This window comes from Mollisia scopiformis, assembly GCF_001500285.1.
Source record: "Mollisia scopiformis unplaced genomic scaffold LY89scaffold_22, whole genome shotgun sequence".
NCBI classification, from domain to species: domain Eukaryota; kingdom Fungi; phylum Ascomycota; class Leotiomycetes; order Helotiales; family Mollisiaceae; genus Mollisia; species Mollisia scopiformis.
Window position 1 is genome coordinate 263145 of NW_017263602.1, and position 19804 is coordinate 282948.

The window sequence follows — 19804 nt, forward strand, 5'->3', positions numbered from 1 at the left end:
CGCAATATTTTAACCTCATTGCGACATAATCTACTGCAACAATTCACCAATAATCCTGCATTTCACTCAATGCTTCTGCAAGTACGTCGACACTCGCATGGAGGGGTCGCGCAGCGGGGTCATTGCTCCATACATGATGGTGTATTCCAGAACGATTGCGCGATGGGGTTAGGGACTTTTGGATATAAGTATCAGTTCCATCTTCCTAGACAATCACAATACAAAATCAATTCAATCTTTCAAAATGGCTCCATCAGCAACCGAAACCGTCACGGAAACCCTCCCAATTCGCACCACTGTCAAGCTCACCAGCAACACTGGTACATACAAAGAGCTTGCTCCCATCGGGTACGAAAAGGACACCGAAGAGCAGGGTAAGGACGGCTTCAGCGCTGCCAAGTACCAGAACTATCTCCCGCACTGGGAAATTAATGAACGTTACCCACCTCTTGAGCCATTCGAGCATCGTGATCATGGTCTCGATGCCGACAAAAGCTATCCTGATCTCCTTCACAGCGGGGTCACCACCACTGAGCTTACCCCCACTATTGGCACGGAGGTCACGGGAGTTCAACTCAGTAAGCTCAGTCAGGCAGGAAAAGACCAACTTGCAAGATATGTTGCAGAGAGAAAGGTAGTCGCATTCCGGGACCAAGACTTCAAAGACTTGCCCATCAGTGAGGCATTGGATTATGGACGATACTTTGGTCGTCTTCATATCCACCCTACGTCAGGTGCTCCTAAGGTATTTTGTCTACCCTTCAGCTCTTGAAATGGTGTCTTCACACCTAGACTTCTCAGAGCATGTTGAAAGATTACCATACTAACTTTCTGACAGGGCTATCCCGAAGTTCACCTCGTCCACCGAGGAGCAGGCGACAAGACCGCAGAGTCCTTCTTCCAAACCCGGACCAGCTCCGTAGCATGGCACAGTGATGTCTCTTACGAAGCTCAACCACCCGGAACGACATTCCTCTACATCCTAGATGTCCCAGAAGTAGGAGGCGACACACTCTTCGCCAACCAAGTCGAAGCCTACGAGCGTCTGAGCGAGGGATTCAAGGAGCGATTACACGGCTTGAAGGCTACGCACTCAGGTATTGAGCAGGTCAATGCCAGCAAAGGGAAGAATGGAGCTGTGAGGAGAGAGCCAGTCATTTCTGAGCACCCCATTGTTCGGACACATCCTGTGACTGGAGAGAAGGCTCTCTATGTCAACCCGCAATGTCAGTTCATCGGCCCCATCCTAATAGCCACTCAATTGAGCAACGACTGACATAGCCCCTAGTCACAAGAGGTATTGTCGGATACAAGCAGGAAGAAAGTGATGTCCTGTTGGTAAGTTCTCAAGCATCTGTGCATCAATTCCACATATGCAACTAGCTAACATGAGAGCACAGAAATTCTTGTACGACCACATCGCCTACGGAGCTGACTTCCAAGCTCGAGTCAAATGGGCAGAAGGGACTGTGGTTGTGTGGGATAACAGAGTGACTTCCCACTCAGCTTTGGTTGATTGGAAGAGCGGACAGCGACGACATCTGGCAAGAATTGCGGCGCAAGCTGAGCGTCCTACAGAGACTCCTTACAAGGCATGAGAAAGATCGTGATAGAAGATTAGAACACTGAAGGCGAGAACCGTCGAGCAGTACAAATGTAGTCCTCAGCTTCCGCTCTTTGAACTATTCACGGTCACATGATCTTCAAGCCCGTGATGCCCCTCCGGATGCTGTTATCGACAGCATTCTGTTGTTGGGATTCTTTTCAATGTATCGTGTGAGTCGATTGACAAGAGTCACAACAAAAACCGAATCCCATGCATTTCTTAATTTGTTTTTTGTATTCACGATTCATGACATATGTATCGGCTCTTATTGGCTCGCTTCGAGTGAGACTCCGTCATCCCGCTAAAGATCCACTAACAGCTTGGATCCCGCAATCTTGGCATTCCTGTCTGGAACTCGACGTCTCCATCTCCTAAGCAAGAATCCGCTGTGGTAACGAAGTCACCATGAGTCTATCAAAGCTCGCTCAATTCGGTGTGAAGCACGTCGCAAAAGGAATCGGCCGTCTCTCAACAGAAGTCCTCGAGAGCGGTTCCGGAAGCTATGTCACCGCAGTTGGAGGCCGAAAGATGCTCGACTTCACTTCAGGAATTGGCGTCACGAATCTTGGACATTGCCATCCTGCAGTCACGAAAGCTGCTCAGGCTCAAGTCGGGAAGCTAGTCCATGGACAGGTCAACATTGCTTTCCATCAGCCGTACCTCGAGCTGATCCAGACACTTTTACCCCTCATGCCTCATAAGTCACTTGATACTTTCTTCTTTTGGAATTCGGGTTCAGAAGCCGTTGAAGCTGCCGTTAAACTCGCTCGACACGCTACAAAGAAACAGAATGTTATCGTCATGCAAGGTTCCTATCACGGAAGAACTTTTGGAACAATGGCGATGACGAGGTCAAAGACGGTGTATGGAGAGAACTATGCTCCATTGATGCCTGGGGTGTTTGCTGTTCCATTCCCCTACTGCAAGCAATGCTCAATCTCAACTCATTCGGACGGAAAATATGGATTCGAAAATTGCTGCATGGATCCTGTCTTGCAGCTCGAATTGCTCCTGAAGCGAGAAACTGCTCCATCCGATACAGCCGCCATCGTTATTGAGACCGTTCTAGGAGAAGGAGGATATGTTCCTCCTCCGCCTGGGTATCTTGACAAAGTACGGGAGATTTGCGACAAAAACAACATTCTCCTGGTCGCCGATGAAGTTCAATGCGGATATGGTCGGACCGGCAAGATGTTCGCGATCGAGCATTATGGTGTGCGACCTGATATCTTGATCATGGCTAAAGGAATCGCCAACGGATTCCCCTTGTCTGGTATCGTGTCAAGGAAGGAGTTGATGGATTTGCAGAAACCTGGATCTATGGGAGGGACTTATGGTGGTAATGCCGTAGCATGCGCAGCTGCGATCGCTGTGGCAAAGGCTTTTGAGGAGGAGAAAATTTTGGAGAATGTGAATGCTCGGGGAGAGGAGTTGAGAAGTGCTCTGGAAGCAGCGAGGGACGATCCTAAGACCTCGAAGATGATCTTTGATGTGAGGGGATTAGGTTTGATGCTCGCATTGGAGTGTACGCCAGGGAAAGGTTATGCCTCTAAGATTCAGGCTAAGTGTATGGAGAAGGATATGCTGCTTTTGACGACGTCGATTTATGACACCTTGAGATTCATCCCGCCATTGAACATAACCAAGGAGGACATGGCGAGAGGCATTCAGATCATAACAGAGGCAATTGATGAGGTTGCAGCTGGAGAGGACCCACCGGAGACTAAAACGAAAGGTCAAGCTCTAGAGTAGAGGACTAGAAAACGAAGCACACCGATCATCCATTACAAATTTGCCATGTGGAGAATGAAAACGTGGTAAGCAAGACCCACTTCAGCAACGTCTTTCTTTTTCGGAATATTTTGCATTGCAATAGCGATTGGGTCTTCTGATGAGTGTATATACTTCTGTTCGAAAGAATCACAACCTCCAGAATTTGTTTCTATTGGATGATGATTGTAAATGGCTGTAAAGTCCACAGCGGAGAGTAGTGGGATGCTTCTAGTTCTAGTAGCTTCCGTACAATCTTTTTCTACTGTTTCTTACCACGCTTGACACCTGTTTACGATTATCCACATCGAAGCACTTGCATACTTTACTTTTTCATCTTCATATAAAATCCCGGGGTGCGTTGAACAAAGGATTTCCGTCCCAGTTTCTCACGCATATTTATACTGGAATTAGTCACGTGCTCGAGACCGACACAAGTTCCAGGCTTCACACCTCACATCTATAACCTAATCATACTCCGCTTACGGCTTTCAAACACGAATTACTCTGCATTACTCATAAATAAATCTCATAAATCATTCAAACATTCAACGCTTATAACAACGCTCCCTCCTCCTAGCCCCCAACTCCATCAAAACAACCCCACATAATCCATATCTCACCAGTCAGTAGGATACTGATCTGGCGGGAGACCAAAATACCCACTGGCCGGTAAAGGCAGAAGACTTGCGTTGTTGTTGTAGAGTTGGTAGTCGACGCCAGCGAGCGCGACGTCGTTGCCCCACCATTTGAAGGAGGTTTTTTTTCCTGCGCCGAAGCTGAAGACGAGGGTGACGATTAGGCCGGAGATGGCGACGCCCACTGTTGAGAGATTAGTCTATTGTTCGACGGAAGATAGGATGTCACAAGAGGCGACAGCTCGCCTCCCGAAATAAATGCAACAGAAAGGAAAGTTGACATACCGTTTAGACCCGCGAAAATGAGGTAGGCATATTTACTCCACCATGCCGTATAACGACGCTTCAGGTAGAACTGGAAAAGCCAGGCAAGATAGATACCTAGCGTCGCGTAACTGAGATTGGTGTTTCCAGTCCAGTTCAGCGCACCAGACAACGCAACTGCCGGATTCAAGCAAGAGAAGACGCTCGCTGCTGGCTTCCAGAAGTACTGCTCGAAGGAAGAGAATTGCTTCTCGTTCATGCCGGACTGCAGGTAGCGACGCGTGTGCGGGACAGCCTTTTCAGCGAGCACCCATGCCAGGCCGAGCAAGGCTCCGATCAAGAAGCAATAGGGCAGCACGGGATAGAGTTTAAACATGTTGTTCGTGCCAAAGGCACCGAAGAAGATGACGTTGGCGAAGACCTGGTTGGCATAATTGCACACCATGTGTTCCTTATTGTCCCATTGGCAGAGCGTCGAGTCCTGGTTAAAGTACACGAGCATGACCTCCAAGATAGCGCAGTACATGAAGCAGTTGACGACACACGACGCGATGTGTCCTCGGAATACTGCGCGGGGCGGCAGCTTACTGTAGTGCGCATACTTGAGATCCTGAGTAAAGCCACCAGCTAATTGCTCGAAAGCACCGCCGAGCATAAGGATAACCAGCTGGGGAAGGGGACGGCCGGGCCAGATGACACCGGGGAGTACTTGCCAGATCACGTTCAACGAGATGCCTGTGGATGCAATAGACTCGATGATGACCCAGGGGATCGTGAGGAGGGCTCCGACGCCAGCAACGACGAGGATTGACCACCATGGTGTTTGTGTGGGCCATGCGGTCACGCCGATGACTGAGATTGCGAAACCGAATAGAAAGACGATTGAGTACTGTTCCGATCAAAGTCAGCATGCGGGAAACATGATTCATGAGGATGAGAAAGGAAAAGAGAAAAAAGGGATGCGGAATGCATCGCAAGGGAGAGACAAAGAATCAGGTACTTCCTTACCCACCACTCCGGGACCTCTTTATATCGTCGCATCATTCGAGCATGACCGTCCGAGAAACCCGTGTAAATCGACTGACCCTTGATGGTATTGACAATCATCCCGACAAAGGCTTTCTTCAAAGGACCCCAGTACTTGATGAAAACATAGACGATCGAGAAGGTGTAATATACGAAATTGCCACCCGTTACAAAAAGATTGGCAACGGCGTAGTATGGCGGTCCGTAAGCCTTATACCTATCGAGATCGACTTGGTTGTCTGAATTGAGCACCGTGCTCACGTTGTACGATTTCATCTGGTTGTTGAATGCCGAGTTAGAGTTGATCGGCATAAATGCGGCCCAGAATGCGTTCTTGTAGTACATGATTAGGATGATTATACCCGCGATAGCTCGCATAATATATTGTTGGAGCTGAGCAAAGAAAGGTGCGTTCATGGCACCAGAGCCCGAAGTATTGGGATCGAAACTGGACCAAGGATTGAAGCCCATGCCTCCATACGAGCCGGTAACAATAGCCAAATTCTTGTTCTGAGGAGAGATCCAAGTCATCCAATTAAACAGACGAAGAGCTTGGAAGAACTCGTCTGGAATCCAATAGTAGACGAGGAAAAAGACACTGGCAATCACAAAGCACATAAAACGGGTGATCCTCCAACCATTGATGACTTCGCGCTTGTTGTCGTCGTTGATGAGTGCTCGGTTCAATGCCAATGTAGGAAGCACGGAAGGCCAGACTGCCTCTTGAGGATAGACAGTGAGACGACGCAGAATTCCAGCCATGCCGAGACCGAAGATCTGATTTGCGAGAGCGAGGATGATCGCAAATCCAAAGCCAGCCCAACGTTGGTTGAAGAAGATGGGGAGACGCATGACCAACAGACCGGTGAAGTTGCCAATCGAGTCTGCTTGAGAGATGATAGTGGCAAAGAGCTGCTCTTTTGCCGACCATGGACCCGGGTTGAGCGTGTAGCGCTTGCCGCGCAAGGTGAAGCCCCAGTCAGGGAGGACAAGAGCCAAGAAACGGCCCATGGGAACAAGAAGGAGCTGGATGACCTGACCGGGGATGGAGATACCAGGCTGACGAGGACTGAAGACTGCCGAGAGTCAATATTGAAACTATATTGGAACGCAATTTCAATGAAGACTAAAGTAAATAAAACTTACAAGTGTTGACGGCTGACGCGCAACAGACCCAAAAGAAACCGACCACATAGGCCCGAACACTCTCACATGGCTCATCTGGATCATCGTATGGGAGAGTCACGGCTCGAACTTCAGCATAAGGAGACCAGTTGTGTACGAGACCTGCTGTCTTGCAGGTAACATAAGCCCATTCACTATATTCCATTCCACACGCAGTATTGCCCTCCACCAATTCCTCACAACGGCGTATCAGGTTGTGGTCGATCGTGTAGTCATTTTCATGGCCATCGATAAGGGCTTTCAAGATTTTGATCGATTCCTCCTCGTTCAAAGTGAAGATGGCGGTGGCGACGCGGTGGGGATCAGTTCCAGCGGGCAAAGTCTCACTCTGTCCACTGTGCGCTCCGCTGTACTCTTCCACGAGACGTTCGAGCCACTCGAGAGGAGGGATCCAGGCGCCGCTCGGTGACTGCGATAACGACTGATCAAGTGAAGTCTCACCGACAGCAGCGACCTTGACATCGTCGCCCGAGTCCTTTTCGTTCATGATGAAGCCCGACGAAGGGAAGAATGGTGAAAACAGATACTAGCAAAAGGCCATGGCAGTACAATATTTCGGAATCACGAGCGGATAAACAGAGTAAAGTGTTTTTTTATTGATTCTGCCAAGAACGTGCATACTTATATCAACAGACATATGATCTACCTCACTTGTCGATAGTGCAGAAGACCCTGCACTTGTTGGTGCTTATCTCAATCCTTGATTAATTGATCGTCGCTGTGCTCGGAAGAAGTTACGGTAATGGAAGGTGACACCCAGCGTCCGCTGCTCGCACTATACAAGCAGAGTTGGATATCACATACGGATTATTGTTCAGCGAGGCGAGGCAGGTCACCCCACTTACGAATACGTATTTCCTGTCACGGATTCTTATCAGATACTCGCCTCCGCATCAGGGGGCTCGTTTGGCGCTTTTAGCGAATTGCGGGGTAATGCTACGTTACTCGTTGGAAGACTCGAGGGAAGAACTGCGGAACCTTGAACCGAAAGAGCGGCGAGACCAAACCGAAGGTATAGGTACTTAGGGGTACACTGGTGGTACTTGGGAAACCCACGCCACACACACGCAGGGTCCCACGAGTCGTCCTTCGTCTCAACTTTTTGATCGCATGTTCACTTCATTTCACGTACTTGTACACCCATCCCTAGCTTTGTATTACCTGTCAAGCCATTGGTGGGCTCGGGAAAGAAGCCCTAACGACTCTAAGTGCTGTTGCGGTGTAAGGATCTGCAGCGAAGCCATAGGTAATGCATGGAAGTTTATATTGGATTGCGGTAGAAATCCATGTTTTGCCACGAGTACACGTGGTACAAGAAGTTAGTCTCGGATCCATAACTTATTCCTCGACCCGAGGGTCTGGATGGTACAAATGTACTCAAAGAATGACCAAACCCAACTAGTCCTGGTCCCTTGTATTAGCAAATCAGTTTATGGTATGACAACGATTAGAGCGCCGAAATCAAAGAGTGTCCCAGCAACTCAGCTCCCAAATTGTCCTTGAAAGCAAGAGTAACCTTGACATACTCCCAGGCCTCCATCCATGTCAAACACCGAAATCTAATGGAAATAGCCCTTCACCTAACCTCGGAAACGTTACTCACTCCATGATCACACCGCCACAAGCCTGTCCTCTTTTCCCCTTTCCCTTTGATTCAATTGCTGTTTCTTTGTGTTTTCTATTGTAAAGTAGTGGCGAGTGTATTCTTTCAAAGAACCGGTTGGAACGATCTCGATAGCTTGCGATCAGGATGTTTCTTCTGACAAGGCCTGCCTTTTGACCCCTTTCGCTTCTTTCTCCTTGTTTTCATTCTCGAAATCCGTCTCGTTCATTGCTCGCAAGTTCCCGACTTTCTTTTCGGTTTTCACAAATTTCCGTTGCAATTAAGAGCCTTTCGAGCGTCTCGTGCAAATGGAGCAGAATGGCAGCGCCTGAGACCAATATCTCTGAGACCAAGCCCAATGCTGGCCATCGAAGAGGAAGCGTTCAGCTCTGCTCTGCATTGCACAATAGCTGCAACATCAGCAGAATTTCCGTACTCTGTAAACGGTATCCCGCTTTGTACAATACTTTAGACCTTCTGCGACCCTCACGGATTCTCATCGATTGGTCTCCAAGTAGAACGTGTTGTGTTGCCGTTTTATTGCCGGCCTTGACTGCATCCCGGTGTTCAATATATATCTCAACGACTCGATCATTATCGTACAAGTCTCGAAATAATGATTCAGTGTATCTATTCTATCTGTTGCTCAGAAGCTGCCCTCACACTGCTTCCAGGGAAACACGTTTGAGATGAGTTCCTGAGAATCTACAATATCTGTCAATCGAATTCGGCAAGCTTGTACGGCGCGACAGCATATGCAAAGATATTCAGGTGGTTTTAGTCTGGAAAGGCGTGGAGAAACTCACCAGTATTGCGCCAGGGCAATTGGTTGAGTATGAGTACGAATTCAGAAGATAATGTGCGGAATTCAAGACGGTCTGCGAAATCAAAGACGATGAGCAAACTGAAGACAATGTGCGAACGACAACAGTACGAAAGTTGGAAAATCAAAGAACAAAACCAACAAGGACAATCAAGAAAGAATATCAAAAAGGAAAAAAAGCACGCGTACGAAGTTCGGCTTGCCGCCACTAGACGTTGCCCGCTCTCTACCATCGCGAAGGTCGAACTCTTCAGAGAGCTACCGGTAGTGTGACAGGCCACCAGTACCCACGTAGTGCTAAGTCGTTACTCGCAAGGGGTCGCTGTCGCGTGTCTATCGGATTGAAGATAGGGTGGATGGGACGGACCAAACAAAGGAGGAGATGCAGGAGACGGATGAAGATGAATGATATGTGACGGACCAATCAAGAGAGGAGGAGAGGAGGAGTGAGAAGAGATGTGTGTGGCGATGATGCACATCTAGACTCGAGATCAGCAATATGTATAAGGATGGAGATCGGGGACGATGGAGTATAGGGCCGAGAAGGATGTGTGAGGTCGTCGAAGGGGTGTGAGGATGAGCCTCTGCTGATAGAGACTGAAGTGGTCAGGGACGATGTCAGAGAGCATGCGAATAGCCTGGTATCGAGGGTCTCTTACCGACCGTCCTTGTGCGCAAAATGTAAGAAGAGAGCGTCGAGTATGAGGAAGAGCGATAATAGAGAAAGACGACCGGGGTGTAGAAGTGGTGGTGTGTGGTGGTCTGATGGAGAATGATAGGAGGGAGAGTTGGTTTAGAGGGGACGTTGTATACTTCTCGCGCATGGCTCTAATTGACTGCAATCACTCGCTCGCTCCAGCCAAGGAGTTTGGGTAAACGGCATTGCAAGAGCTATCGCTTGGTGGTATTGAAAGTGCTGCCACTAAGTTGGTGGTTGCCGAGCCTCAGACGCTGAATCGTGTCTGGGTCATTGCTACCCTCTCTGAAAAATTTCTCGACTCAGTGGAATAGAGCGCCCAAGGTCAATTCGAGATAGATAGGAGACTATACTAAGTGAGACCCGATCTCAATGCTTCGATTTGTGACACAAGAAACTATATCTGGTATGGTTCTTGTGATAGAGCGTTGAACTAAACAATATCAAAAAGCTACCCCAAACCAACCTCCTACGGCCATCGACTGTATATACTTGCTATCGCAGAGTCTCCATGTAGCCAATCAATGCCGCTATTCTATGTGTGGCCGTCGTTCAAAGCTCTGTAGCAGGCTGATCGAAGAGGCATCGCGAGGGGCTTAGGACGAAGTCCGTAGAATGCTGCACATTGCTTGCTGCATGGCACGATCTCTGAAGAGAGGCGCATTTCGACTTGAGACCGCAATTCGAGATAGCAAAGGCTCTGACTCCATGAATCGTGGGCATCGAAGTCTCGATGTGCAGATAACGGAACTGAGCCGTCAACGCGCTGTGTACTGCTTCCAGTCCAAGAACAATATCCAAATGGCTTCAAGACATCAAGAACAAGAGAAAAGAATGAGAACATACATCTTAACGGTCCAAAAACTCGTCTTAAATACTGGGCAGCAGAGCCGCGTCTCTTCGCGACAAACACGCGTTACGTCAACTGCAGACTTGATTCTGAATAGGAAACAACGAGTAGGTTGTCGCTAGAACCTGCACAAATGACATATACTCGCACTTGCGATAGAAATGAAACTTGTAACAATAACAGTACAACGTACTTCAATTTGACAACTGTTGAGCAGAAGAGATGTCGTTGAAAAGATATGTGGCGGGACAAGGGACCCACAAATGGAGCTAGCCATATTTGTTATCGCTTCGCCTCCTGAATGGCCATTAGGTGCCGAAACAAATGTCCGACTAAGGCATCGGAAATCAAGCAAAGAGTCCAGATAATTGTATCCGAGCATCCAATCCCAACTGTGTAAAGAGATCGTGGCATGCGAGTTCACAACCTCCTGGAACAGGATAGAGGGCTCTCGGAAATATCGGACAGCATGAGCATTCACTTATCGGGCCAATTGGGTATATTCCATCGGACAAGCATTACCCCTAGCGGCGTAAGCAAGCTGACACAATGCAACAGCATCAAAATTTTGGCGATCCTCTTCTCAACTCTGTAGCCTAGTCTCTTTGCCTTTTTGATCTTGTTTCCACACACTCCCCTCAATTTGACCTCACCTAGAACTCAAGATGAGGTTTATCATACTTCTCGCAAGCCTGCTTAATCTTGCACTTGCAAGTACGTCCCAGAAACCTTTACTGGGTTCTCAAAATGAATACGGGCACAGCATAGCAAGTGCCACGGAGAATGCAAACCTTATCTTCAACGCAGTACACTCGTCGATGAGACAATGGGGCTCTTCGATCCAACATAACGGGATGTCATTTTTCCCTGCCTATATACCAGAAGGCACCCTACTGTATCACGGAAATCGCATACCCGAAATTCCCATAGGTCCAGAATGGATTGCCTTTGAGATTCCACATGCAGAAATGTTTGCTGTAGGATGGAGGGTGAAACGACCCCAACCCCCAGGAGATGGTGATGACGACAAAGTTGAAGTGAGCGACGAAGGTTACGTGGATCTGAGGAAAATTTCTCCCAACCAGCTTTGGACCTTGGATGAGCCGGAATACGAATATATACCAGGCTACTTGCATATCTATAAAGCGAATCGCCCTTTGAAAGTTCTCTACCTGGACGGAATGGCTGCTGGAAATTCGGATCGAGGGACTATGGACTCGCAAGATATTCTGCTTTTGAACTTCACCGGTGGTGTCTGGGACGAACGAGGGCGCGCCGCGGAGCTTTGCAACCTAGCCAAAGACATTGGCGTGGAAGGCTTCGTTAGGATGGAATGTGGCTTCGAATTGATCAAATGCGACTTTTCCGAGGGATTGACGTTTATCTCCCACAAGCAGAGGCCTAACATCCAGAAGTCCGAAGGGTTCAATACCATGTTCTTGTTTGAATTTGTTCGGGAGATTGGAAGTCGGTATTTTGGTATTGGCGCTGGACGAGTTTTGCTGGACTACTCGTCTATGGTGTCAGCGTTTTTCTATCCTGCAAATTTGTCGAACCCGCACCCAGATCCAGGACAATCGAAGCTTCCGAGACTGGTGAAAAGTGACGATAACGTGCTAAAACAAATGAGGTCTGATGTGCGAGACGCGGTAATAGATTCGAACTCCAACGTCGGTATCGACTGGCAAGGAGTTGCTGATATGATCGTGAAGCGCTTTGCTTCCCGATTGCAATTTCTGGCTACTGATATGGATCAAGAAAAACTGCTGTCGGAAGTAAACATGCTTGTGAATACTTTCATCGACTACGGCACTCACGATGAGCAAGATCCGGTTGAGGTTTGTGCTTTGCATTATTTACAGCCGGTTTCGCCACACACGGAGCAAGACCATTTGATACAAGCTGCGTTCAAGACGGTCACACACAAAATCTGTGACACACTTAATGAAGTCAGGAAGATAGTGCTTCAGAAGCGAGAAGATGAGAACGCTGTAGATGTCGATGATGCAAGTCTTGAAGTGCAACTGATACGGGAGTTGAACTCATGGCTTGACTGGCCTGATTGGACAACATGTGGGGTCTGTGCTGTTGATGAAGGTACGTCTCATTGAAGCTTCGTTTTCGTCCCCTTGTCGGACCGCACCGAAAATCACGAGAAGTGATTTTCCGCAAGACCGATTCCTTTAGAAAATGTCGACAGCATCAGATCTTGAACTGAAGACTGACTTGTGACTTCAGTGTGCTTTATAGCTGTTTTCCCTTACGGAACAGAAGAAGATCATTACCTTCCACAATGCAGAAATAGCGAGCAACTCTTCAAACGTTTAAGATCCAGGGACAATTACTGGATGCCGAGGCAGAGATAGTCCTGAGACGCAAACTTCAGTGAAGTCTGAATGAGACTAGCCCCCGACGATGGAGACTATGTACTGCACTGGGTTGTTCGCTTGTCTCTCTACTACTGCGGAGTCAAGCTTCATAGTCGCTGGGGCAGCAACATGGAAAATTACTGAATCCAAATATTTTACCTTCTTGATGACAAGGAAGTGGTAAAGGTTTCCTTTCAATACCGGTATATCAAACTTGTTTGCTGGGCATGGCTGGAACCAAGGGGTATTTTTGGGGAAGATAAAAAGTTAGTCTCGGGATTATTGTGGTGGCTGTGGAAGAGGACTTCATAGCCCCGGCAATTTGAGGTTTATGATACCATATTTGGATTAGAATAACAGACACCCGGCTCGGCACACTGGTGTTACACTATGATCGTCACCAAGATCTGTTGTACGATTATACTGGGTCGAAAAACCTTGCCCCACACTAACCTCCTTGCACCGAAGCGAGAGCACGTGACTGAAGTACGAAAGGCGAAGTGATCTTAGGAGATCAACTTTCAAATGGATTTCATTGTCGAATCCACCTGTTAAATTGACCAAAGAACTGCTTCTCATCCTGAAGTCGTGGACTCAACGGAGATTTTACCAATGCCGAAGCTCAGGCCAATAATGCGGGTCGGGTCTGCCCGCAAAAGCAAATTGGGTGGTTGGGATTACGCCAACAGATAGCCACCCAGCCCACGAATATTTTCACCACTTTATCAATCTCCCGCGGGAATCTGCATTCCTAGATTCATCCTTTCCATTACTATTTGCGTTATTGAATATATTTGCCAAGATGCAATCATCCCAGAATAAGCCACTACCCCGTGCAGTCGACGACCGCAGGCGAGGAAGCGCACACTATTATTCGGAGTACGAACAAATCGACCAACCTACAGCTCAACGCTCACCGACACGAGAGGTTCCCATTTCTCAACCAACACAACGTCAAGTAAGTCTTTCAATGAGAGTTCTCATACAGGTTGTCTAACCCTTCTGTAGCAACGCATGATGCAAATAGAGCCGGCGAGACAGCCAGTCGCAAATAATGCCTCGCTCCGGCGAGGGGCTCCCAATGGCATGCCAGCAGGACCATCTCCACCCTACCCAGGCCCAGGTCCGCACGAGGAGCTTCTGAGTAAGACGAATGAGGCAATTAAGCAGCGCCAACTAGAGCAACAACAACAACCCAGACGTCGTGGGTACAGACGAACCGACGAGTCAGGTGACGATGCCGATGTAGCTGCTACCAATCTACCGTTTGATAGCAGAGACGCTCCTCCACCATCTCAATCTGCACCACATTCGAATCAATCACCTCCCAATACCAGAACTAGAGTCAACCCTGCCCCTCCCCAATCCGGTCCAGAGCCCCAGCGAGGATCGCCGCGCAAGGGAGAAAGTGCTCAAACCGCGGCGGGTAACTCTATCCCCCGCCTCAACAGCCCCACCATCATGTCCAGCGTTCTTCAACCCTTAGATGGCAAGATCAACGAATACGGCAGCCAGATGAACGACGCACACGCTGAAATGGCTCGACTGGACGCTGAGATGGCCGCACTGCAAGAGAGGCGGCGAGAGGCTGAGAAGCGGTACATGGCTGCCAAGACGAAACACGATGACTATCGTCGACAGTACCAGAGTGTTGAGAGAGCGATGAGAGGAGAGCCAGATATGGCGTTTTCGAGATTGAGTATGGAGAGTGAGAGGCCGTCGACGCAGCAAACTGCGCAGCAGCCACCGACTCCTGGGGGGATGCACTCTCGTACTGAGTCTTGGAACTCGTTTAATGAGCCTAAGAGAGAGTCTGGAAGTCGGTTTCGGATTAGTAAATTGTTTGGATGAACTTGGTGAGAGGGTTGATGAGTATGATGAATAAGTGGGAATATAACACGGAGTTGCGGGCACGATGATTGTCTTGAGATGATACGTATATTGTTCTAATACGAAGGGAGGAACATAATGTCAGAATTATAATCTGGAAACAAAATGTATATTTTTGGCACTGAATGTGCAATATCATCCCGAAGTCCAGCAAGTCGCAATTGTGAGCAGCTTTGCCTGTCCTCTCAAGACCCTCACAAGTGAAAAGCCGCAGCCAAGAGGTAGACCTGTCTTTCCACATAAGCATCACATCAGACAGACAAAGCAATCTTGAGCGATGATCAACCAGAATACATCATGACCAAAATGAACATCGGAGAAAGAGACGTCCAGATGTGGGGGAAGGCCTGGATTCTTGGCCCTATCCTCGCTTTCTCTCACACACGCACAAATATATATGCAGTTATCAGGTCAAGACGTCCAGTGATACAACACGTACGATCACTAGCTTCTTTCATTGCAAGGCATATTTGTGCTGGGATAGAGAAAGCATGGCGGAACGAGGACAAGATTCTGGAAATATGCTCAATTAATGCGCACAGAGCGCGGATCGCGCGCCTAGCGCAAATCGCGCCGAATGCTGGCACAAGAGTGTATGAACCATGGAACACTCATGCCATACAAACGACTTGTACTTTGAACACAATATCTCGAAGCATCCAGGCTTAATTCAGATGAAAATTAAGTGAGATCAACTCTAGCTGATGATTCTATTGTGATGGGACAGTTAGATGGCAATTCCCAATAATGTTTAACTCCGTTGTCTGTTAATTGCAAAAACTTAATCTGCTACTAAACCAGCAAACCACTCCTTGAAAAGAGACACCTTAGCCGGATCAGCAACGGGAATAGGACCAAACCCATTCCCAACTCGTTGTACACTTTGATTTGTGGTCGCAGTAGCAGCTGTCCTAGTATTCATACCAGGACCATTAGGATTTCCCTTCTTGATGAAATTAGCCCAGTAACCATTCATGACATGAACAATTTCATAATCAGTAGCCTTCCACCGAGAATCGGTATCGTGCAAATTGTTCAGAACGTAGTTGATCTCCGACTCGTGATATGCGCCTCGATCCTGTCCTGAAGGCACGTGGTCCCAGAAATAGTTAAAGATAGGCTTTGTAGAGGCTTTCTTCCAGAGCTCCGACCATAACCAGGTTCCCACCTTAGAGCGATCTGTGAATTGCGAGTTCTCGGCGCCGGAAGCGGTGATGGAAACGTTTGCAGAATACTTCTCAAAAAATCGCTCAATCTAGGTTCCATTGTAGGTGCAGTTCAAGTCGGCGAGGTAGGTTGAGAGCGTAATATTGAGGCCGTAAGTGGCTCCACTCTCATCTTTGGTCTTCTTGATGAGAAGAACTTCAAAAAGATAAAAAGAAATTGTAACGGACATGTGTATCATATTTCAGTGCAGGGACCTCTTGGCCAAGAAAACCATACCGTTGACAACTGTTGACGAAACATGGCTAGGCATTCCCAGGTCCATGATTCTGACCGACGCAGCTAGGACTGCGCGAGCAACGAAAGAGAACACGACAGAAGTGTAGTAGAGCGAATAATTGATTCTTAATTGGAATGAGAGACGAACGTTGATAACTAGAAATTCGGATCCCTTGTACCTCTAGAAGAATGAGAAGCAGCAAATATACAGAGGCTCTAAGGGGACGTGATCTGAATGAACATATCGCTTTAGAAGATGAGCGTTTTGCTAGTCCATCGTGACACAAACATAGATACTTGGTGAAATGCTCGAGGAGTCTTATGAGAACAGCCATTCTGACATCCTGGCATGACTCAAAAACATCAGTCTGGAAGTTCATGAAGAAGTCAGAAACGGAAAGAACATTTTGACTTTTAGTTGCAGGTACCGAAAGCCCTGGAAGTGATATTCGGCAGTACTGTTGCTTATTGTACCTTTCCTCTCGAATCAACAGACCAGATTTCTTCTATCACACCTTTTCGATAGGCGTAGTAGACATCAAATAAGTTGATGGTCGGGTCGATATGACTCGGTATCATCTCAACACGATCACCAACCTCCAGCCCGGGCCCGTCATGCTCCCAAGTCAACGAGCCATGCTCATCACCGAGAACACCATACTGGTACCTCGCGTCCTTACACTCCGCAAGCCCACTGTCAGTCGTCAGGGATTTCAAGCCAGTGTCGATTGTGACTGCCCGGGGGCCTTGCCTGCTGAGCACAGTCGCTAGAATGGTGAGACTGTTTGAGTAGAAAGTACCGACAGCATTTCGGTAGTCCGTATCCATGAAGATGAAGGAACCAGGTTGTACCTCCGTCACGCCTGGTACCGTCGCGCAGAACTCGGCAGTGCCAGTCCCTCCCGTGGTCACGACCTGGATATCATGGTCGGCTTTCCGAAACGCCTCAGCCGTTTCCGTTAGGGTCTTCATCGAGGCTCGGCACTCCTTTTCTCGCTCCGCGCGGTCATGTAGATGCTGTAAATGTCCCTCGTAGCCCTGAACACCGATCAACTTCAGGTGCTTCAGCCCTGCAACGTGTTGTGCTAATGCCAATGCTGGCTCCCCGGGTTTCACGCCAGTGCGATGAAGTCCCACGTCCAAGTCTATCAAAACATTGATAGGCTCCTCAATGCCAGAATCCGCAAGAGCATCATTGATGGCGCTGGCTCCCACCTCACCTATTCACAGATCAGTATATGATGAGTAAAGTACAGAAGCGAGCTTCTAGAAGTAGTATTCCGAGGATTCAGCTTCTAAGATATTCCACAGTTTGACTTACTGTCCACCACAGTTCGAATGCTTTTATGTTTGCGGAATAGTTCGACTAGTCTTCTGACCTTCACAGGGCCGATGATCTCACACGTGATTAGGAGGTCGTCGAAGCCTGATGCGGCAATAATGGCCTCCGCTTCGCTGAGTTTGGCGACGCACCCACCTTTCGCACCTGCAGCGACAAGTTTCTGGGCCAGGATGCCAGATTTGGTGGTCTTAAGATGTGGTCTGATGTTGACACCCAGGGGCAGCAGCTTGGACATAAGCTTCTTGATGTTGGCTTCCATCAAGTCCAGGTCGACGATCATGGATGGGGTATCGAGGGTGGAGACCTCGTCTCCAATCTGTGGAGCGTATGCGTTTCCCATCTTGCAATGGATACCTGAGTGACGAGTCTTGGAGCGGGCTATGAGAGAAATGAATGTTGAAAGAAGCAATGGATTCTTGTTTTGATGTGTCTTCCAGACGACTGATTGAAGGTTGCGAAAACCCATCACGAGCACCCCACTCTTCAATTATGTAAACACTTGACACCAAAATCCACCACAACCGGTGAGAATGTACCTGAATAGGAAGAGAAGGATGGTTACATTCAAACATTACGATAGAAGCTGTGTTGTTGCAAGCTTATGTAATTACACGTGCTTGCTCTACATCTCTTATCACATCGGCTTCACGTTTGCAGTAAAGATATAGAGGATGCACAGTGTTTTTTTGGTCAGCAATACAACACCAAATGGCACATAAACTAGAAGCTTCAGATCAAAACAATTGAACAGTACCAATGTGAAGTCAACGATTAGTAGCTTGAACTTGAAATGGAGTCTCAACGAAGAGAACGTGATGACTTTGGTCTTGGCCGAGGATGAAGGTACCGAGTTCGTTTCACTTTCCTCCATAAGGAATGAATGGTCGAAATGTGAGACGTTGGAGGGGTAAATCTTGCAAGAGCACAGACGAAATTGATGTTCTACCCCGCCTCAGGATCACATCCCTATTAACTTCGACTACATGGAGAAGATATCATGCCGCTTGCAATCTTTGAACTGACCTTGCGCAATGTCTAGCATGCATTACTTTCGAGTCGCATATTCCGAGTATCATAAGTATTAGCATAACACAAAGGGATTGGTTTATGCTACTTCAAATATATTACAACTCGTCGAAGCACTAGAAGTGAGAATCCTTGAGATTTAAAAATTTCCGCCGCCCTGCCCACCTTGACCTCCAAATCCTCCGCCTTGTTGTTGATCATCAAATCCTCCTCCCTGTCCACCACCTGGACCCATTCCGCTCTGGTCCGAAAATCCTCCTCCCTGTTGTCCGCCAAAATCACCGCCTTGTTGTCCTCCGAAATCACCACCCTGCTGTCCTCCAAATCCACCTTGGGACTGTCCTCCAAATTCACCACTCTGTGACTGTCCGCCAAGACCTCCTTGAGATTGACCTCCGAATTCACCACCTTGGGATTGTCCTCCAAACCCGCCCTGTGACTGGCCTCCAAAGTTAGAGCCGCCTTGCTGTTGGCCGCCCTGAACGTTGTTAGTCTAATTTTACCCCTGACTTGGCAAGATTCATAATGAATTTCAATATGGAGTGTTGAACAGCAAGACAATAGTCGAAGACGGGGAACATACTAATCCTTGACCTTGTTGTTGACCATACGAATTTCCAGTGTTGCTGTTCTGGTTCCCCTGCTTCTTCTCAAGGTACTGTTCGGCCTTGCCTTCAACTTTCTTGAGTAGATTGCTCATGTTGATTGACTGATCTGATTGCTGACTTTAATAAACGAGGTATTTCTTAAGATATAGAATGATTCTTGAGAGAGAAATGTAAAAGTTGCTAGAAAGGGAATAGAATTAAGCAGCTGCTCAGACTCGTTATATACCCCGCACCTTCACGAAACATCCCATCGACTTTCGACGTCAGAATATCCCTACGTCAGAATGGCCATTAATCAGGGCACAAATAGCTCGAACAGGAAGTACGCGCAATAGCCAGAACTAGTGTAAGCCGGATTCGGGGAGTGCATGCACTCGCTTAGAGACTGATCCAGACCCACTCAGGCTGATCACGGTATTGCGTCGGGATGTACCGCCCCTAGAAGGCCCTGTGCGCTGACCCGAAATCATGGCACAACAGTGCTAGAGTGCGGGCATATATCAAGGAAGTCTGTACCAGCGTCAACAATGCTCAAGCTTGGTTCTTGATCCTTTTTCGTAACGTTACTTGTGATATTGTTGAGACAGGTACCTTTATGGTTAATTATAGTTGTTCTCGCCAGTTATGCTCAGTCCACAGCACCAAACTGGCAGTTCCCAAGCAA

General features: G+C 48.0%; 8 protein-coding genes across 8 annotated transcripts; 4 read left to right on the forward strand and 4 right to left on the reverse strand.

Annotated features, from left to right (window-relative positions):
* Positions 1–101: 101 nt before the first annotated feature.
* LY89DRAFT_786065 (putative alpha-ketoglutarate-dependent sulfonate dioxygenase) lies at positions 102–1691 on the forward strand. The gene is made up of 4 exons (XM_018222948.1): positions 102–745; positions 839–1226; positions 1289–1338; positions 1401–1691. Exons 1-4 carry the CDS (start codon positions 245–247, stop codon positions 1596–1598), a joined length of 1137 nt encoding a protein of 378 aa, XP_018066251.1. The 5' UTR covers positions 102–244; the 3' UTR covers positions 1599–1691.
* A 263-nt stretch (positions 1692–1954) lies between these two features.
* LY89DRAFT_688381 (4-aminobutyrate aminotransferase) lies at positions 1955–3594 on the forward strand. Its single transcript, XM_018215694.1, has one exon. The coding sequence runs from the start codon at positions 2012–2014 to the stop codon at positions 3356–3358; it is 1347 nt and encodes a 448-aa protein (XP_018066252.1). The 5' UTR covers positions 1955–2011; the 3' UTR covers positions 3359–3594.
* Positions 3595–3872: 278 nt separating this feature from the next.
* Positions 3873–6976, reverse strand: LY89DRAFT_709821 (oligopeptide transporter 2; the record flags this gene model as incomplete). The annotated part of the gene is made up of 5 exons (XM_018217786.1): positions 3873–4198; positions 4300–5167; positions 5287–6380; positions 6451–6817; positions 6935–6976. 5 exons carry the CDS (start codon positions 6974–6976, stop codon positions 3996–3998), a joined length of 2574 nt encoding a protein of 857 aa, XP_018066253.1. The 3' UTR covers positions 3873–3995.
* Positions 6977–8827: 1851 nt separating this feature from the next.
* LY89DRAFT_215140 (uncharacterized protein) lies at positions 8828–9277 on the reverse strand. The gene has a single exon (XM_018205898.1). It carries the CDS (start codon positions 9146–9148, stop codon positions 8870–8872), a length of 279 nt encoding a protein of 92 aa, XP_018066254.1. The 5' UTR covers positions 9149–9277; the 3' UTR covers positions 8828–8869.
* A 1850-nt stretch (positions 9278–11127) lies between these two features.
* On the forward strand, positions 11128–12828 carry LY89DRAFT_673711 (uncharacterized protein; the record flags this gene model as incomplete). The annotated part of the gene is made up of 2 exons (XM_018213380.1): positions 11128–12559; positions 12701–12828. The coding sequence occupies 2 exons, from the start codon at positions 11128–11130 to the stop codon at positions 12826–12828; spliced, it is 1560 nt and encodes a 519-aa protein (XP_018066255.1).
* An 805-nt stretch (positions 12829–13633) lies between these two features.
* Positions 13634–14682, forward strand: LY89DRAFT_738540 (uncharacterized protein; the record flags this gene model as incomplete). Its single annotated transcript, XM_018220384.1, has 2 exons — positions 13634–13789; positions 13840–14682. 2 exons carry the CDS (start codon positions 13634–13636, stop codon positions 14680–14682), a joined length of 999 nt encoding a protein of 332 aa, XP_018066256.1.
* Positions 14683–16629: 1947 nt separating this feature from the next.
* Positions 16630–17846, reverse strand: LY89DRAFT_593663 (uncharacterized protein; the record flags this gene model as incomplete). The annotated part of the gene is made up of 2 exons (XM_018209761.1): positions 16630–17384; positions 17486–17846. 2 exons carry the CDS (start codon positions 17844–17846, stop codon positions 16630–16632), a joined length of 1116 nt encoding a protein of 371 aa, XP_018066257.1.
* An 815-nt stretch (positions 17847–18661) lies between these two features.
* LY89DRAFT_215212 (uncharacterized protein) lies at positions 18662–19483 on the reverse strand. Its single transcript, XM_018205900.1, has 2 exons — positions 19116–19483; positions 18662–19010 (listed from the first exon to the last, which is right to left on the reverse strand). Exons 1-2 carry the CDS (start codon positions 19230–19232, stop codon positions 18672–18674), a joined length of 456 nt encoding a protein of 151 aa, XP_018066258.1. The 5' UTR covers positions 19233–19483; the 3' UTR covers positions 18662–18671.
* Positions 19484–19804: the final 321 nt, after the last annotated feature.